We start from the raw sequence: 17,333 nt of genomic DNA, 5'->3' as shown, positions 1-17,333 counted from the left end.
ATTACTGATTATACTTTTATATATAAGTATATATATAATAGCCTGATTATATAAATATATAAAATAAAATTTATATTATAAATATAAAGTATAAACATATAAAATATAATGTATAAATATACTTATATAATATAAATTATAAAATATAATATATAATAAAACCATGCACAACTTATATACATTATAAAATATAATTATAATTTATAATATAAATATAGTGTATAAAATATATAATATATAGGTTATACACAAAATAAAGATTTCATATAACATATTATATATATTTAATATATATATAATAGCCTGATTATACTTTTAAGCAATAAAAAGAGAGAGAGAGAGAGGGAAAGACATTCTAGGTTGGCAATTTCAGCATGGCTTTGAAAGCCTACACAGCAATGTAGATACATTACTCTCCACGTGTAGACACAGTATGTCATGCAAAGGACAGGAGCAGATTAGTCTTTGTAACTAAAGAATATACACATTCCAGTGCCAATAGCATTTTAAATGATGCACAGTAATAAAACAGATTTTTGCACTTGTTTCACACTGAATTATTTTTAGGACATTATAAAATAATTAAGAAACAGAATTGAGAAGCAATTTTTACCTTTACAATTTATTATAGAAGCTATACATACAAAATAAAATCCTAGTTACAAAAGCATGAATCTACTATAAGTTACAATAAATTTCACTAAAAATGAAGATGCGTGTGTGTGTGTGTGAATCCAGGAATATACATACACTTAAATATTTTCAGTGACTAGCATTCCATTATGCATTACATAAGATAGTATCTACTAATTAGGGTATCAGAATTATTGAGTTTTAGAAGGCTTTAAATAAAATATCCAGATAAAACAACAAAAAGCACTTTAACTCAGAAACTGTATTGGAATCCAGAATCTCTCACAAGATCATTATCCCCTATTCCCCTCAAAAGAAGTTTTGCAAAGTAATATTAGAATGTCTCAAAGAAAAAGAAATAAAATGGGGGAGGGAGTAAATGCATGGTGGTGAATGCTTTTATTGCTTTAAGAAATGCATTTTTGGTATCATTAATACAAAATTCATAATATTTACATTTATATAATTGTATACAAAAGGTATCTATACAATACAACCTAAGAAGGATATAAATAGCTTTCATATATAAAAACTTTGCATTGTTAAAAAGATATTTAACAAAGTAGTTGTTAATACATTTGTTGTATGTATAATCATAAAAGTAAAACAAAAAATTTTAAATTTTTTATTAATCCAAATTAAATGATAAAAAATGTTTTATCTAAAAAGCATTAATTTTGATATTCAAGTACAGAACTGTGGTTCACCTAGAAGTTGTTCAGGGGACCTCCTGTAAATCATGACTCAAGCATGAGCTTTTAAGTGAATTTGCAGAGGATGCTAAAGGCAGAAATGATGGCAAAGACACAATGGTTAAGTCGTTTCTAGTCTGACACAATAAACTATTTTTAGGAAGGATAAAATTGAAAGTGCTTAAAACAAAAACTATCAGTGTCACTAATTACTCCTAAGTGTCAGAAACATTAATTATCAAAATAATCTTTATTAGGAGTTGGCCACACTTTACTGATAACAATAGCAATAGTATTACTACAATGACTTATTCAATCAAATATTTATCAGTTATCTCTGCAATTTATCTTATACATGTATATAAATACCAGAAGAATTTAAATATTTTTAATTACTATTTTACTCTTTTCCTTAGAGATTCAGGATTTCATCTTGTATCAGTTACGTCAACACGACAAAGGTGAATTAAATAGGAACTGAATATAAAAGATACTTGGTACCATGACATCATGATCTGGAACAACTGAAGTTTTCTACTTCTTGTTCCATTTTCTAGATAAAGGATAGGAGGGAAAAACAGTAAGTTTCAATGCAGAAAACACTAAAGAACATTACTCCATTGCTGGTTTTCTTTTGCACCTAACAACCTTAAGGACACCATCACCCATGTATATAACTGAGAGAGAAACAAATTTTGTTCAGTATTTATGACTACCACATAGACTGTTAATACTGATGGGACTTCATTATTTAAATCTCTTTTGAATTAAAGTCTGAGATGCTTTCATCTTACATTAAATTCATATAGTTATTAACCAAGGCACTGGTGTACTTACAGATATTAACAGTTTATAGGTACTACTGTTACATATATTTATACTATATAGATACCACAGTATACTTTATTAGATATAAATACTGTATATATTACATACTGGTAGGTATATAGTAGGTAGCAAGTTATATGTGCGTGTGTGTGTGTATATATATATGAAATACTATATAGGTATTAGTCAATATCTATTTTTAAACATTAGTACTCGAATAGGGCTTCCCTGGTAGCTCAGATGGTAAAGAATCCGCCTTGCAATGCGGGAGACCTGGGTTCAATCCCTGGGTTGGGAAGATGCCCTGGAGGAGGGCATGGCAACCCACTCCAGTACTCTTGCCTGGAGAATCTCATGGATGAGGAGCCTGGCAGGCTACAGTCCATGGGGTCACCAAGAGTTACAGTGACTAAGCACACACATCCACTATAAAGCAGATTAAATAAAGACAAATAGGCCTATCTTAAGTCTGTCTTAAAAATGAGCTATATATCTTCATTCATACACACACAGAAAAGATTTTTCATAGTTTATAGATACTTCAGTGTTCTACTGCTTATTAAAGAAACACAAGCTAATTTAGGTGCTAGATTTTAAACAGTACAAAACATGGTTATACCTAGAAATAATTCATAATCCCACACATTAAAAATGGTATTTAGAAATTTTTATCATCAGTTAACTTCTCATATAGATGAGTTTACCTGAACAAGTGCTGTTTTGTCATAGTCCCTGCGATGCTGATAAATACACTGGCTGATTACAGCATATAAATTTTCCAACTGAAAAATATTGTATTCTTGACTTTTTTTAACAACAATCTTCAAAAGATTCTAAAAGAAAACATAAGTGTTTACATATGTGAGAGAAATTCCCAGAGACATTTTAATTTTGAAGATTTGGGGACATTTTTAGCATATAAGCCAGAGAGAGGGCAGATCAAGTCATCGGTAAGACACTGCAGTCTCTAACAGTGGTTCTGACATTCAAGTGCAAGCTACCTTTATCAACGTTCTATGACTCTGGCCTCTCATCCTAAAAACTACAGCTGATGAGGTTGCCAATTTCAATTACAGCCATCAGTCTCTTCAGACAAGTTAAAAAATAATCTCAAACTAGACTAACAAGAAAAAAGGCATTTTTGTAGAATATTTTATGTCACTATGATTAATATGTGCTAGAATTAATTGTTATGTGAAACAAAAAGAAACAGGACATAAATGATGAAATACTGCACCACTTCAGGGTTCTTTTCTTCAAAAAAGGTTTTCCATCTGATCAGGGTTTTTTGTCATGACTGAAATGGACCTACTGAATTTCTGTGATTTCTCAAGTCTGGTCCTATCATGATATTCCATTGCCTTGTAGTCCAACAAAAACATGCAACCATGGTTAAGTAAAAACCAACTAAAATGGTCATAGGTATGGTCATACAAACAATGTATGGGATAAGTGATATAGACAAGTATTAATATGTCAAAAACAGTAATGTTAATACACTAGTCATCTTCAATCACTGCCTTAATGAAAGTTACTGAGTTTCACTGGTAACATCAAACTATACCAAGTTTATCCTTCTATAAAATATATTTATTGCAAGCCAAATTGAAATAATGTGCTATTACAATCCCGCTTTTGGCGAGTTATGTTTCTAATTCATACAATGAAAGCATTGTGATTTTAATTTACATACTTTCAGTCGCTCATGGTCCACAACAAGTGAGGGTGTGGGCTGAGAAAGGATTGCCAAAGCCTTTTCAACACTGATGAGCTGCTGTTGCTCTACTTGGGAACGTCTAGCTCGAGTCATTCGCAGAACACACATTTCTAGAATGAAAAAATAACTACTATTTGTCTGTTTCACAGACATTTTATAATGCCTAAAATAAACATTAGGCTGATTAAGCAGCAGGACATATTTACTTAAACACAAATCTCTGTTCTCATTTATTGACTCTAAGATTAAGATGCTACCATTTACACACTCAAAAATTAAGGACAGGGAATTGCCTGGCAGTCCAGTGGTTAGGTGGAGAAGGAAATTCAACTTACTCCAGTATTCTTGCTTGGAGAATCCCATGGACAGAGGAGCCTGGCAGGCTACAGTCCATAGGGTCACAAAGACTGAGTATGCATATATGCAAGCCAATGCTTAGGACTCTGAGCTTCCCTTGCAGGGGACACAGGTTCAATCCCTGGTCACTGCTGCTGCTGCTGCTAAGTCGCTTCAGTTGTGTCCAACTCTGTGCGACCCCATAGACAGCAGCCCACCAGGCTCCCCCGTCCCTGGGATTCTCCAGGCAAGAACACTGGAGTGGGTTGCAAGAACACTGGAGTGGGTTGCCATTTCCTTCTCCAATGCATGAAAGTGAAAAGTGAAAGTGACGTCGCTCAGTCGTGTTCAACTCTTTGCGACCCCATGGACTGCAGCCCACCAGGCTCCTCCGTCCATGGGATTTTCCAGGCAAGAGTACTGGAGTGGGGTGCCATTGCCTTCTCCGTCCCTGGTCACTGGGATTGAACTAAGATTCCCCCATGCTGTGCAGCACGTAAAAAAAAAAAAAAAATTAATGATACTTAAGAGCTGGAAGGGGCTTCAGTACAGACTACTACACATAAGCTAAATCTGGTCTACTACCATAATTCAAGTTTTATTAGCACACAACCACACCCACTTTACATTAAGTGTGTCAATATGGCTTTTCCAGCAGGATTGAGTAGTTGTGACTATCTGGCCCTTTAGATAAAGTTTGCCTATCTCTGATTTATAACAATCTGCTTAACTAAGAGGCGAAAGAACAAGGCCAAAGAAAAGTGAAGAGGTTTTTCTAAGGTCAATATACCTAACCATTCTAAGGGCCAGGACAAGAACCCAAATCTCCTGACAAGTGTAAATAGGTGCCTGGTCTCACTAAATAGTGTTCTTTTAGAAAAGATAATGATAAAACAAAAATAAATGCTGAACTTAAATAGAACATACAAAATTTTACAGTCAGAGGATTAACATTTTAAGTATCCACATTCAAAAGGATATATCCTAAACCATTCTAAGATTACTCAAACACACTAGAATTCAAGGAAGTCCTCAAAAAATATTACCCCTACAAGCCACTGAAGGAAACCAGTCTCATTAACTTAGCCAATACTTGTTTTTGACGAAAACAAATTTTTGACCTCGTTACCCTTCTTTCTGCTTTGTAAGACTAAATGTTTGGCTTTTCCAAAAACCAAACAAATCTAATGCCAAAGGTTCAAGAAGATACAGACAGAAGACAATTCTAAATGAAAATCTTTGGGAGCAGGACCATTAGAATAAATACAGAATAAATGATCTGGGATTTCACCTACAATAGGGATAGAGGAATGATGCGGGTGAGTAACAGTTGTTTCATATCACTCAGCAAGAAATCACAGGAAACTGCTTATCCTGCTTAAAAATGAGAGGGTATCCTGCCAGGTTTTAAAAACTGTATAGCCAAGCACTTTGCTACATGCTTTAGATGGAGTACTTTATACAACCCTCAGAATATCTTACTTCCCAGCACTATCTACCCCCAATCTTGCAAATGAGAAAACTGAGGCTGATGGGGCAAGAATCTTAACCAAGGTCACAAGCTACTGAGCAGTGGACTAGCGGCTCAAAACCAGGTCTGCCTGATGCTGTACTGTGCTTTTAAAAAAGTGTTTATTTATTTGGCTGCACCAGGTCTCAGTTGCGGCATGTGGGATCAATTTCCTGTCCTAAGATCAAACCGAGGTTGCCTGCATTGGGAACACAGTTTTAGCCACCGGACACCAGAAGTCCCACTACAGTTTGCTTTTAACCACAGTCATTTACTGTTATTTAATAAAATAATGATATCTTATTACTATTTAATACTAATAGTTTAATCTTGTTAAATAAAATAATGCCATCTTCCCTAATTAACTCTTGTACTCTGAAAAACAAGGAAAAAGAGTTAACTGAGATGCAATTAACTGTTAAAGAACCTTGAATGAAATGTCTTTAAAATCAGTAAGTTGCTTCACTGAGACTTACCTTTTGCTTCATTTTCATCAAAAATGTCTATTATTCGAGAGCTACAAGCATCTCCATTATAAGCAATCTTATCTTTCCTCAATTCTGTACATGCTGTAGTCTTTCCAGATTCTTCAGGTTCATTCTCAACACAAGTACTGGAACTGCTATTTTCTAATTCTCTTTTGCTTTCAGAGGCATTTTGCTGCTTCTCGTTCTCTTCCACGGAAGACTCCCCTGTGTTTCCGGTCTCGTTGTGGTCTACGCTTGTGTCCTGATTTTCCTCTGTATCACTCTCAATTTTGTCACCTGTGACATTTTGGCTGTCATCTTTTGCCTGTGAGATCTTCCTTCGTTTTGTTATGGTGCCCAAGTACCACTTTGATTTTTTGCGGATTTTTCTCTTCAGCTGAGCTTCAAAGAATTTAAGAAAAAGAGTAAGAGAACATTCAACAACTTTTTAAAGTTTAAGTTAAGTGGAGGAAAAAATACCTCCTGAGATATTAAGAGGAAAATCTGAGATATCACCACAGTATGTATGGTATGGCTGGAATAGATGAACCAAAGTAGTACTGTGAGAAGGCAGAAAGTGGGCAATGACCTGTTATTCCAAGGAATCTGGATTTCATCCTGAATAATTTTTTTAAAAGTTCAATAATTTTAAGGAGGGCAAAGACATAAATTTTTTTCTTTAATTTTTTAATTGAAGGATAATTGCTTTACAGAATTTTGTTGTTTTCTGTCAAACATGAAATCAGCTATAGGTATACATATATCCCCACCCTCTTGAACCTCCCTTCCATCTCAGGAAACTCCAACAATGGTATGAATTTTTTAATGCACATATTGCAAAGGTAATTTTGGCAGTAGTATGAGGAATGAACTGAAGAAAGGGCAAGACTAAAAACAGCCTACACTTATCGAGTGCTTACCATGAAGTAGGAACTCTTCTAAGGCCTTCGTATGTGCTGACTCATTGAAATTCCACTTTAACCCGATCAGGTGTGCTACCATTCCTCAACATCATTTTACAGATGAAGAAACTATGGTATACAGAGATTAAAACTTCTGCCTAGACACAGTATAACGACCGTGCAATCTCATATTTGGGAAAGTCATCCATAGTGTTGTATTTACGTGAAGTTTAATAATTCTCACTTCTGTATAATAATCCATATTTTTCCATTCTACTGTTGATCGGCATTAGTTGGGCTAGTATGAATAGTTTCTATGAACATTCCGTTTAGAAGCACTGAGGAATTATGGCACCCAAATCTTGGAAAATAGATGAATAGCTGAGAGGCTAAGAAGCTGAGGACAGTCTGATATTCATAGAGCTTTAAAAGCAAAAACTGGAATTAGGAGCCTGCCAAGGAAGAGGCTTTGGAAAATCCACAGAATTTGGGTGGGTACTCTGTGGAGTTATACCCTAAGAATAAAGAGGGAACAGGAAATAGATTAGGATTATAGGAAGCAAAAATCAGTTTCAAATCAAGTCAACCCACAATTAGATTGTAAACTGAAAGGTGAATTGGGACTGCAAATGGTACCTCACTGCAAGCATGGGTTTATTTAAAGAATGCAAAGTTGCCTTAATAGAAATGAAATCAATGTAACGAGTGGCATCAATATAGACAAAGGAAACTGAGGGAGAAAAGTACACAGCATCAGAAGAGAAATAAAGGCTAGCTGTCTCCTAAGTAAAAATCATCCAGGTGCACTTACCAGGAGTGCTGCAAGCCATAGGAGTACTGGGCCTGTTTGGCTTTTCGCTTTGCTCTGGATCTGATTTTTTATCACCAGCAGGAGTGGAATTTTGCTTTGGCATTACATGGTAGTAAGATGGGGCATATTTGGAAGAGCTACAACCTTATAAACAGACATGCGGAATATCAAATAAAATTTTCAGATATAAAAATTACATGGAGAATTATGAGTACTCAATACATTTAAAGCATCTCTTTCTGATGTCAAATCATTTTCCTACCTCTCTTCTTTCTAGATTCCTGAATTTCTTCACAAAGCTGCTCAAAGTCTTCATCAAGTTCTTCTTTAATTATTGCATAGGCAGTATCTCTTAAAGCACAGGCTCTATGCCTAATAAGACGATCTATGGAATAAAGAAAGAATTTTAAAACGGTTTCCTTTTAATAATTCAACAAAAGTTAATTTTACATGTTGGGCTAAGATTATAGCCATTACAATTTGTTTTTTACTTCCACCGTGAATAGTAAAAGTTACTGGAACTGTGTTATTTCTGGTTTTGATGCTCATCTAATGTTCTGGACATTTGATTCCACACAGCAGACTAAACCCAATTTCACTGTCCTATCCTAGCTAAATCCCTTTGAAACACCAAGGAAAATGTAAGAATCAGCCAACAGCAAAACTAAACAACAATACAATGACACAAAAACAGCAAGGAAGGCTATCAGGGTCATGAGTGAACAGGGGATGTAAAACAATTTTGGAAGAGATATAGAGGATGTTACGACACTGACTGAGAAACTAAACAAAGACAATGACACAGCAACACTACACAGGAAGCGCTGGGAAAAAATCCTAAACTGAGTCTAAGTGCCATGAACTGGAATATGTCTCAAGGTAAACAAAGGCAGATCGTGAGAGAGTGTGAATTTGCTTGAACAGCTGGGTCAGTCCCCCTCGCAGGGCAGGAGGGTGCTGCAGCAGTCACACAACATTCAGTTTACAGTAGACAGGAAGGGCTGTGACAGCAGAAGGGATGCTGCTGGGGGCTTCTAACATGACCTGAAGAAAGCCCGGGCCAACTTCATTCAGTACAGTAGCCTTGGCACCATGGGGGAATTTGTCAGGATGCACACTCTCCAGTCCTGAATCTAAAGAATCAAAACCTGTGGAGGTGGGGCCCGGCCAGCTGCACCTTAGCATGTCCTGAAGGAGGTGCTGGTGCTATCTCAAGTGTGAACACCACTGCCCTGAAGCAATTTTACATTTGTCAGAATGGTCAGAACGGGGAGCAGCAGCGGTATGACTGCAAGGAGACAGAAGCAGCCTACTTCCTCCAGGAGAAGCTTCCTTCTTTCCACAAGTAAGGGGTTCTCCCAACTTGGCAGCCTGTTGCCCACCGCTACCTCCAGAACTCTGAACTGTGGGACAGAGCCTAGGGAAGGTGGGATAGAAGACTGGTGAGGGAAGACTAGTGGGCTTTTAAATCGTTGGGTAAAGTCTCAGTGGTGGAAATCAATCTAATTTTTAAGCACGACAAATTTAAAAACAGAATGCCAATGCTAAAGAGAGTCAACACAGGAAATAGAACTATTAAAAAAAATTATCCAGCAACACAGTTAAGGATAGGGCACTCATACAGCAAGAAGCTAAGAAAAAGAACCTGAAAGAGTATTTTTTTGGAAATCAGTAAGTTTATAACAAATATATAGATACCTGAATATATCATTAGACATATAAACAAATCTATCACCTAAAAATCTCTTACTTTATACATTTTATTTAATAGCCTGTGTAGGTGAGGTAGACTGTGGATACATTCTATGCATAGAAAAGGTCTGGAAAGATAGCCCTAAATTTAATAGCATCCACCTTTGGAGATGGGGCTTTCCTTGTAGCTCAGTCAGTAAAGAATCTGCCTACAGTGTAGGAGACCCAGGTTCGATCTCTGGCAACCCACTCCAGTATCATTGCCTGGAACATCTCATGGACACAGGAGCCTAGTGGGCTGCAGTCCATGGGGTCGCAAAGAGTTGGGCATGACTGAGCAACCAACAAACACTTACTTACACTTACCTTTGGAGAAAGGAAATGGGGGACTTAGTCTGTTAGCGAGTATTATATTACTTTGTTGTAATAAAAATTGTAATGGTCTTAGCTAAAAAAATCCTTTCAAATTTATTAGAGTTTTTATTTTCCTACTTTGAGAAAGAACATTGACAAACAAAAACAAGCTAAACTGTTATGCAATTTTGTGTTTCATTAGGACTGAATGGCACTGTGACTGTAAAACGCTTCTAATACAGCACCAAGTATAAAATCACCCTTCACTAAGTGTTAGCAGCCCTCATTCCACTCCTTGAGGTTAAAAAGAACAAAACAAAATAAGAAAAAACCCACTAAATGCTCACCTCCAGGATCTCTATCTGGATTGTATTCTAAAGCATTACTACAGATCAGATCAATATCACTCAAATAGTCTTTCACAGTTAGATACTTGTGGAGATCAATTTTACTGATTACAGATGAAAGGTCCATTGGTTGCTTTATTACAGTGACATAATCAGGAACCTAAAATTCAAACAAATGACCAAATCACAAACTAACTCTGAACACTGAAAAATTTGAGTCAAGTTTTTCTGCCAGGCAAAACAGGAGAGAATATATACGTAAGAGATAATGAAAATATATTAATGTGAAACTCTGTATTTAAGGTGGCTTTTGTGTTCACTCTCATTCTTGGGCACCTATATCTCCAGTAACACCTTAAGCCTCTTTGTTCATCCAAAAGCCACCCACCTTTCAATGCCAACTTAGGACCGCATTCTTGACTGTGAACGTCATAGGAATGTCATGTAGCATTAAGACATTCTCAAGTTACTTCTAGAACATTTGAGTTGGGCAAAGTTAATTGTCTATGCTCTGCAGGAAAGGAAAACACCTTACATAACTCTTGAAGCCTCTATGTGCTGAGAATACTACTTGACGCTTCTAAATAAGAAAGCAAGTTCAGAGAGTACAGAGGGACACACATAAAGCTATTCAAATATTCTCTAAGTCTGAAACACTCTGATCCAAAGACTAAGTTAATACCTCATCAGGGTCAACAGGTTTAGTAAATATTCTGAATCGCTTGTCAATAGCAAGCCTATGTGTGACATTTCTTAAAAAAATCCTCAGTTCTCTAAATGTATCTTCCTCTTGTTCTTCTAGTCGCTTCAGTTCTTCTGCTGTCAGTGGTCTTGGCTCAGGTGGTGGTGCCACAGGGAGTACCTCCAGGGCCTGCAAAACTTTACGTGAATGGAAGTTAGTTACTGCTCTCCCACCAGATCAAGGGTGACACAATTCAGCAAACCAAGCAGACAAGCTTTCAGGAATTATCCTCCTTCTATCTGTCAGGAGCCAGGGGATTTAGAATACTAAAGTGCTACCGTAATCTTCACCCTCTCCATCTCTTTCAGCAGTAATTGGCAGTTTGTAACTGGGAATGTGAATTGCTGAGTCATTATCATTTAAAAATCATTTAGGAGGCTATTAAAATCTTGAAAATGCTTATTTTCAGGACAAGAATATCCTAATTACGAAAAATGTCATCCTCAAGAAGGCGGAGCCGAAGGATGTACACTCATCTCCTCCTGCAAGAGCACCAAGATCACAACTAGCTGTTGAACAACCACTGACAGGAGAATGCTGGAACCACCAGAAAAACATACCACACGTCCAAACACAAAGAAGTTGAAACAAGACGGCAGGAAGGGGCACAAACACGGTAAATTCAAATCCCGTACCTTCCAGGTGGGCACCCCACAATCTGGAGAACAATAATACCAAAGAAGTTCTCCTACTGTTGTGAAGGTTCTAAGCCTCACGGCAGGCCTCCCAACCTGAGGATCCAGCAAAAGAATGGGGGATCCCAAGGGAATCTGACTTTGAAGGCCAGTGGGATTTGATTACAGGACTTCCACAGGACTGGGGAAAACAGACTCCACTCTTGGAGGGCATGAACAAAATCTTGTGCATGCCACGATCCAGGAGAAAGGAGCGGTAACTTCACAGGAGATTGAACCAGACCTACTTGCTAGTGTTCAGAGTGTCTCCTGTGGTGGTATGGGTGGGCCATGGCTTGGGGTCCCTGGCAATGGCAGTCCCAGAAGGGGCCCCTTGGCCTAAGTCCTACTGGAGGTCACCATTAACCCTAACAGAGAGCCCATAGACCCCAGCACTAGGTCACCTCAGGTCAAACAACTAACAAGGAGGGAGCACTCATCAGTGAATAATTGGATTAGTTTTACTGAGCCCGGCTCTGCCCACTAGAGCAAGACTCAGTTTTCCCCACCACCACTCCCTCCCATCAGGAATCTTATACAAGACTCAGCCTCCTCCGCCAGACGGCAGACAGAAGACAGAAGAAGCAAGAAGAACCACAATCCCACAGCGGCTGGAACCAAAACCACACTACAGAAAGTAAACCAGGATGAAAAAGCAGAGAGTTTTGTCCCAGATGAAGGGATAAGATAAGACCTCAGAAAAACACCCAAATAAAGAGGAGATTGGCAACCTTCCAGAAAAAGAATTCAGAATAAATACAGTGATGATGATCCAAGATCTTGGAAAAAGAATGGAGGCAAAGATTGAGAAGATGCAACAAAGACCTAGAAGAACTAAAGAACAAACAGAAGAACAATTCCTGCTGCTACAGAAGGAATCAACAGCAGGATAACTGAGGCAAAAGAATGGTTAAGACCTGGAGGACAGATGATGGAAATCACTGTCACAGAACAGAATAGAAAAAAGAATGAAAAGAAATGAAGGCAGCCTTAGAGACCTCTGGGACAGCATTAAACACACCAACATTCACATTATACAGGTCCTAGGAAGAGAGAGAGAAAGGACCCAAGAAAATATCTGAAAAAATAACAGCTGAAAAATTCTCTAACATGGGAAAGGAAATAGTCAACTAAGTCCAGGAAGCACAGAGAGTCCCAGGCAGGATAAACCCAAGGAGGAACACACCAAGACACATAGTAATCAAAATGATGAAAATTAAAGATAAAGATAAAATATTAAAAGCAACAAGAGAAAAATGACAAATAACATATAAGGGAACTCCTATAGGCTATCAGCTGATTTCTCAACAGAAATTCTACGACCCAGAAGGGAATGGCACGATATATTTAAACTGATGAAAGGGAAGAACCTACAACCAAGGATACTCTACACAGCAACTCTCATTCAGATTTGATGGAGAAATCAAATGCTTTCCAGACATGCAAAAGTTAAGAGAACTCAGCACCACTAAACCAGCTTTACAACAAATACTAAAGGAACTTTTCTAGGCAGGAAACACAAGAGAAGGAAAAGACCTACACAAAATAAACCCCAAACAATTAAGAAAATGGTAATACGATCACATGTTGATAATTACCTTAACTGTAAATGGATTAAATGCACCAACCAAAAGACACAGACTGGCTGGGCAGATCAGAACATGTGCATATATGCACTTCCACTTACCACATCACTCTACTTAATCCCTAAATTGTAGGCAACTATTTTATTTTATTTTTTTTATTTTTATTTTTTTTGTAGGCAACTATTTTAAAGTGTTAGGTTAATCATGTTTCCTTTATGGCTTGCAACTGTAACTGTCTTTTATTTTTTGTCTGGCTCCTGACTGTGAAAACTGATAAACATCTTTTATTGTTATGGTTACGTACTATTATTCCCTTAACACTATTGTATCATGATTGGTCAACAGAAAATAATAGAACTCTGTATCACTAAAATGACTACTTTAATAGAAAACCTTGTAACTATTTTTTAAAATCCAGATGCATAACAGAATTATCTTAGAATTTTTTAAAAATACAAATGCCCAGTTATTGCTATTCTTCTCTGAAGCTCTAGATGTGTTTCTAATGAGCAGCCGCGTTTAAAAACAACTGGACTATATGATGATGTTTTATTTTTACCTAGTTTCACTTCTTCTATCTCATATTCAGTGTTCCATTTCATTTAGTTATGTTCTCCAATTTCTCCATTTCTCTGTTGTTGTTATTCTTTCTCAAGCCTTCATCAAGTGTAGTAGAAAAGCTTTTGTATACATATATATATATTATATAGTTTAGAGAATTTATGAATTTTTGCCTAGATAAAAGTTTATGACATTTTGATTCCACTTGTTTGACTTAGTATGAACAGAATGCCAGATTTCTAATTTATATTCACTCAAAACTTTGATACAGTTCCATGCAGTTTAGTATGTACTATTACTGCTAAAGAAAATTCATTATCTTAGTGATTAAAAAAAAAAATTGAATGAGGCTTGAAACTTCTAATCCAATTCTGAGAATATAAAGAAATGCTATGTTGTAAAAAAAACAAAAAACAGGAAATCAACACATGATACAGTATTACTAACGAAAGTACAGATTTTGTTCAAATTTCACAAAATTTCATGCTAGTGTTCATTATTTGTTTTCATATCTTAAGACTCCACATTGTATTTAACTGCGTTGAGCAGCTTCAGCTGCATGCAACAAATTCTGCTAAATTCTCTTTTTGTCTTTATTCTATTACAAATATTTTGTAATTTTCCTTCTTAGTACACCCATCATTTAAAAGTAGACATTTAATTTCCAAATACATGTGATTTTGTTTAAAGTATCTTTAATACTAATTTCTCATTTAAATGCTTTCTTCTCTGCAATCATCCTCTGTGTTTTTTTCAGCCTAACTTTATTGAGGCTTTTGATGGCTAAGCTGAAGATCTCTCTTGGTACATGTCACATCACACTTAAAAGTATTTTCAAATATCTTTTGAAACTGATCTCTAACATAATTCCACAGCGATAAAGAAAACAGACTCTGTATGATTTCAATACCTTCAGACCATGAAATTTTTGCACTTTATGTACCTGCATATGTTCCAGTGTCTCACAGTTTACAGTCTGTGGGAACCTGAACAGAATTTGTATCTTATCATTGTGTGAAAACTGTGTAAGTCTTCATTATGCTGACAGTGCTTTTCAGGTCTACTATATCCTTCTACTTCTCTGTATATTCGTTCTATTGGCTTTTGAGAGTTGATACTGAAATTCCAATTAAAAATCTTAATTTACCTACTCAAAAAAATAATTGTATATATAGTGGAACTCTATGTAACTATACATAACCTTGTTCTATATTTTCCAAGTTTCCTGTAAATGTGTTATACTTCCAAAACTTAAAAAAAAAAAAAAATTTGAATTTCCATGTGTGCATGGGAGGAAGTCATCTCAACTAGTTAATTTTTCAGCTAATGAAAAACTGTGGTATGTTTCAAATATGACAATAGTTTGAGTTTGTTTAAACAGAATGGACTAATAATTACTCAGGATAAAAAAGGGAATTATGAGAGTGCTGCCCCCGTAAGAAGGCAATTTATTAAGGTAGTAAGAGATAATTATGACATCACCACAATGTCATATTAGTAGTATGAAAAAAGTACAGCACATCATAAAGGTAGTCAATTAATTCTATCTAGATGTTAAGAAGGAAAACATGAATTATACTAGAAGGAAAAACAATTCCATAGACAGAGACAAGGTTGAGGACAGATGCATTACTGACAGAGAACAAGCATGAATGAAATTGTGAAAAGACACAAATATGCTGTGTATGGTTTAAAGATAGAGTGCTTTGTAAGGAAAAGGAAGGAAGAGAGTAAAGTATCAAAGATGGGCTTGGAAAGACAGACTGGGGCTATACTCTGAATTCCAGGCCAAATTCCACAATGATTAGGGCTATACTATGAGAGGCCTTGTATGCCTTAAGAACTTTAGTATATTTTAATGGGAAATACAAAGAAATACAGGTAAGAGGTATCAACCTTAAAAGCTTCCCTGGTGGCTCAGGTGGTAAAAAATCTTCCTGCAAAGCAGAAGACCTGGGTTTGATTCCTGGGTCAGAAAGATCCCCTGCAGAAGAGAATGTCTACCCACTCCAGAATTCCATGTCTAAAGAATTCCATGGACAAATGAGCCTAGCAGGCTACAGTTCATGGGGTCGCAGAGTCAGACACAACTGAGAGACTATTAGAAGATGGCAATGCCATTAACTGATATTTCATTTCTACTTTCTCAAAATTATTATATATTAACTTTGATATAGAAACTAACCTGCTTTCTTTTTGGATATAGGAGGCTTAGCAGCTTGCTTCAGAATTAAATCTTCAAAAAACTGTGTCCGCTCTTCTTTACTAGGTAACTGGACATTAAAAATTTCTCCATAGTCACGGATAAATAATTCCTGTACCTTAAAAAAGAAAACAGAGGCATTATATGTAAATGTGTATATATATATATATATATATGTTTGTATACACATACATACTATGTATCAATCATTCAATGCAACAGTATATTACTGTAATGACAATCTAAGCTGTGTAATGAGTAATTTCTTAAATCTTTTACTTATACTTAACTTATGTATACATCACATATGCAGTGGATAAGGAACTAAAACCATGGAGTCTTCTTTAGAACTCAAGACTCCAAACTATAATTCATACAATAACTGATACGGTGATATTTTACTTAAAGGGTTTTATAGTCATGTATGGATGGGACAGTTGGACTATAAAGAAAGCTGAGTACTGAAGAATTAATGCTTTTGAACTGTGGTGTTGGAGAAGACATTTGAGAGTCTCTTGGACAGCAAGGAGATCAAACCAGTCCATCCTAAAGGAAATCAGTCCTGAGTATTCATTGGAAGGACTGATGCTGAAGCTGAAACTTCAATACTTTGGCCACCTGGTGCAAAGAACTGACTCAGAAAAGACCCTGAAGCTGGGAAAGGTTGAAGGTGGAAGGAGAAGGGGACGACAGAGGATGAGATGGCTGGATGGCATCACCGACTCAATGGACATGAGTTTGAGTGAACTCTGGGAGTTGGTGATGGACAAGGAGGCCTGGAGTGCTGCAGTCCATGGGGTCGCAAAGAGTCGGACGCAACTGAGTGACTGAACTGAGATCAATTAATTAACTTTCACAACCCAAAGTGAGATATGAGAATGAGTGGTTGTTCAGTAAGAATAAAGGCTGGAAAATAGTAAGTACTGGTAAAAATAGGGAGAAATTAGATCTCCTGAGCCAGTAGGAATTAGAAGGGTGCAGCCACTGTGGAAAACAGTATGCTGGTTCCTCAAAAAAGTTAAACACAGAATTACCATATAACCCAGTATACATATCCAAAAACACTGGAAGAAAAAAAATAAACTTGCATAGCAATAAGCATAGCAGGATTATTCAGGAGTTAGACATGAGGTAAAGACAACTCAAACGCTCATCATCAGATGAGCAGATAAACAAAACGTGATACAGACATACAACAGAATATTATTCAGCCTAAAAGGGAATGAAATTTGAACACAGGCTACAACACAGATGAACACTGCAAACACTATGCTAGGG

The 17,333-nt window shown here is 36.4% G+C and overlaps 1 protein-coding gene across 2 annotated transcripts in view; it reads right to left on the bottom strand.

Moving 5' to 3' along the window:
- Positions 1-606: 606 nt before the first annotated feature.
- ATAD2 (ATPase family AAA domain containing 2) overlaps positions 607-17,333 on the bottom strand; it is a 66,781-nt gene continuing 50,054 nt past the window's right edge. For both annotated transcript variants that reach the window (XM_027972923.3, XM_027972924.3), the window contains exons 20-28: positions 16,038-16,173; positions 10,972-11,168; positions 10,290-10,449; positions 8,159-8,281; positions 7,897-8,040; positions 6,193-6,585; positions 3,847-3,980; positions 2,858-2,986; positions 607-1,878 (exon numbers count right to left, since the gene is read on the bottom strand). In XM_027972923.3, the coding sequence (XP_027828724.1) occupies positions 1,834-1,878; positions 2,858-2,986; positions 3,847-3,980; positions 6,193-6,585; positions 7,897-8,040; positions 8,159-8,281; positions 10,290-10,449; positions 10,972-11,168; positions 16,038-16,173 (1,461 nt within the window). In that variant the 3' untranslated portion in view covers positions 607-1,833. The remainder of the gene's footprint in view (positions 1,879-2,857; positions 2,987-3,846; positions 3,981-6,192; positions 6,586-7,896; positions 8,041-8,158; positions 8,282-10,289; positions 10,450-10,971; positions 11,169-16,037; positions 16,174-17,333) is intronic.

Source organism: Ovis aries, chromosome 9, assembly GCF_016772045.2.
Source record: "Ovis aries strain OAR_USU_Benz2616 breed Rambouillet chromosome 9, ARS-UI_Ramb_v3.0, whole genome shotgun sequence".
Lineage (NCBI taxonomy): Eukaryota > Metazoa > Chordata > Mammalia > Artiodactyla > Bovidae > Ovis > Ovis aries.
This window is presented reverse-complemented; position numbering and strand designations above follow the sequence as displayed.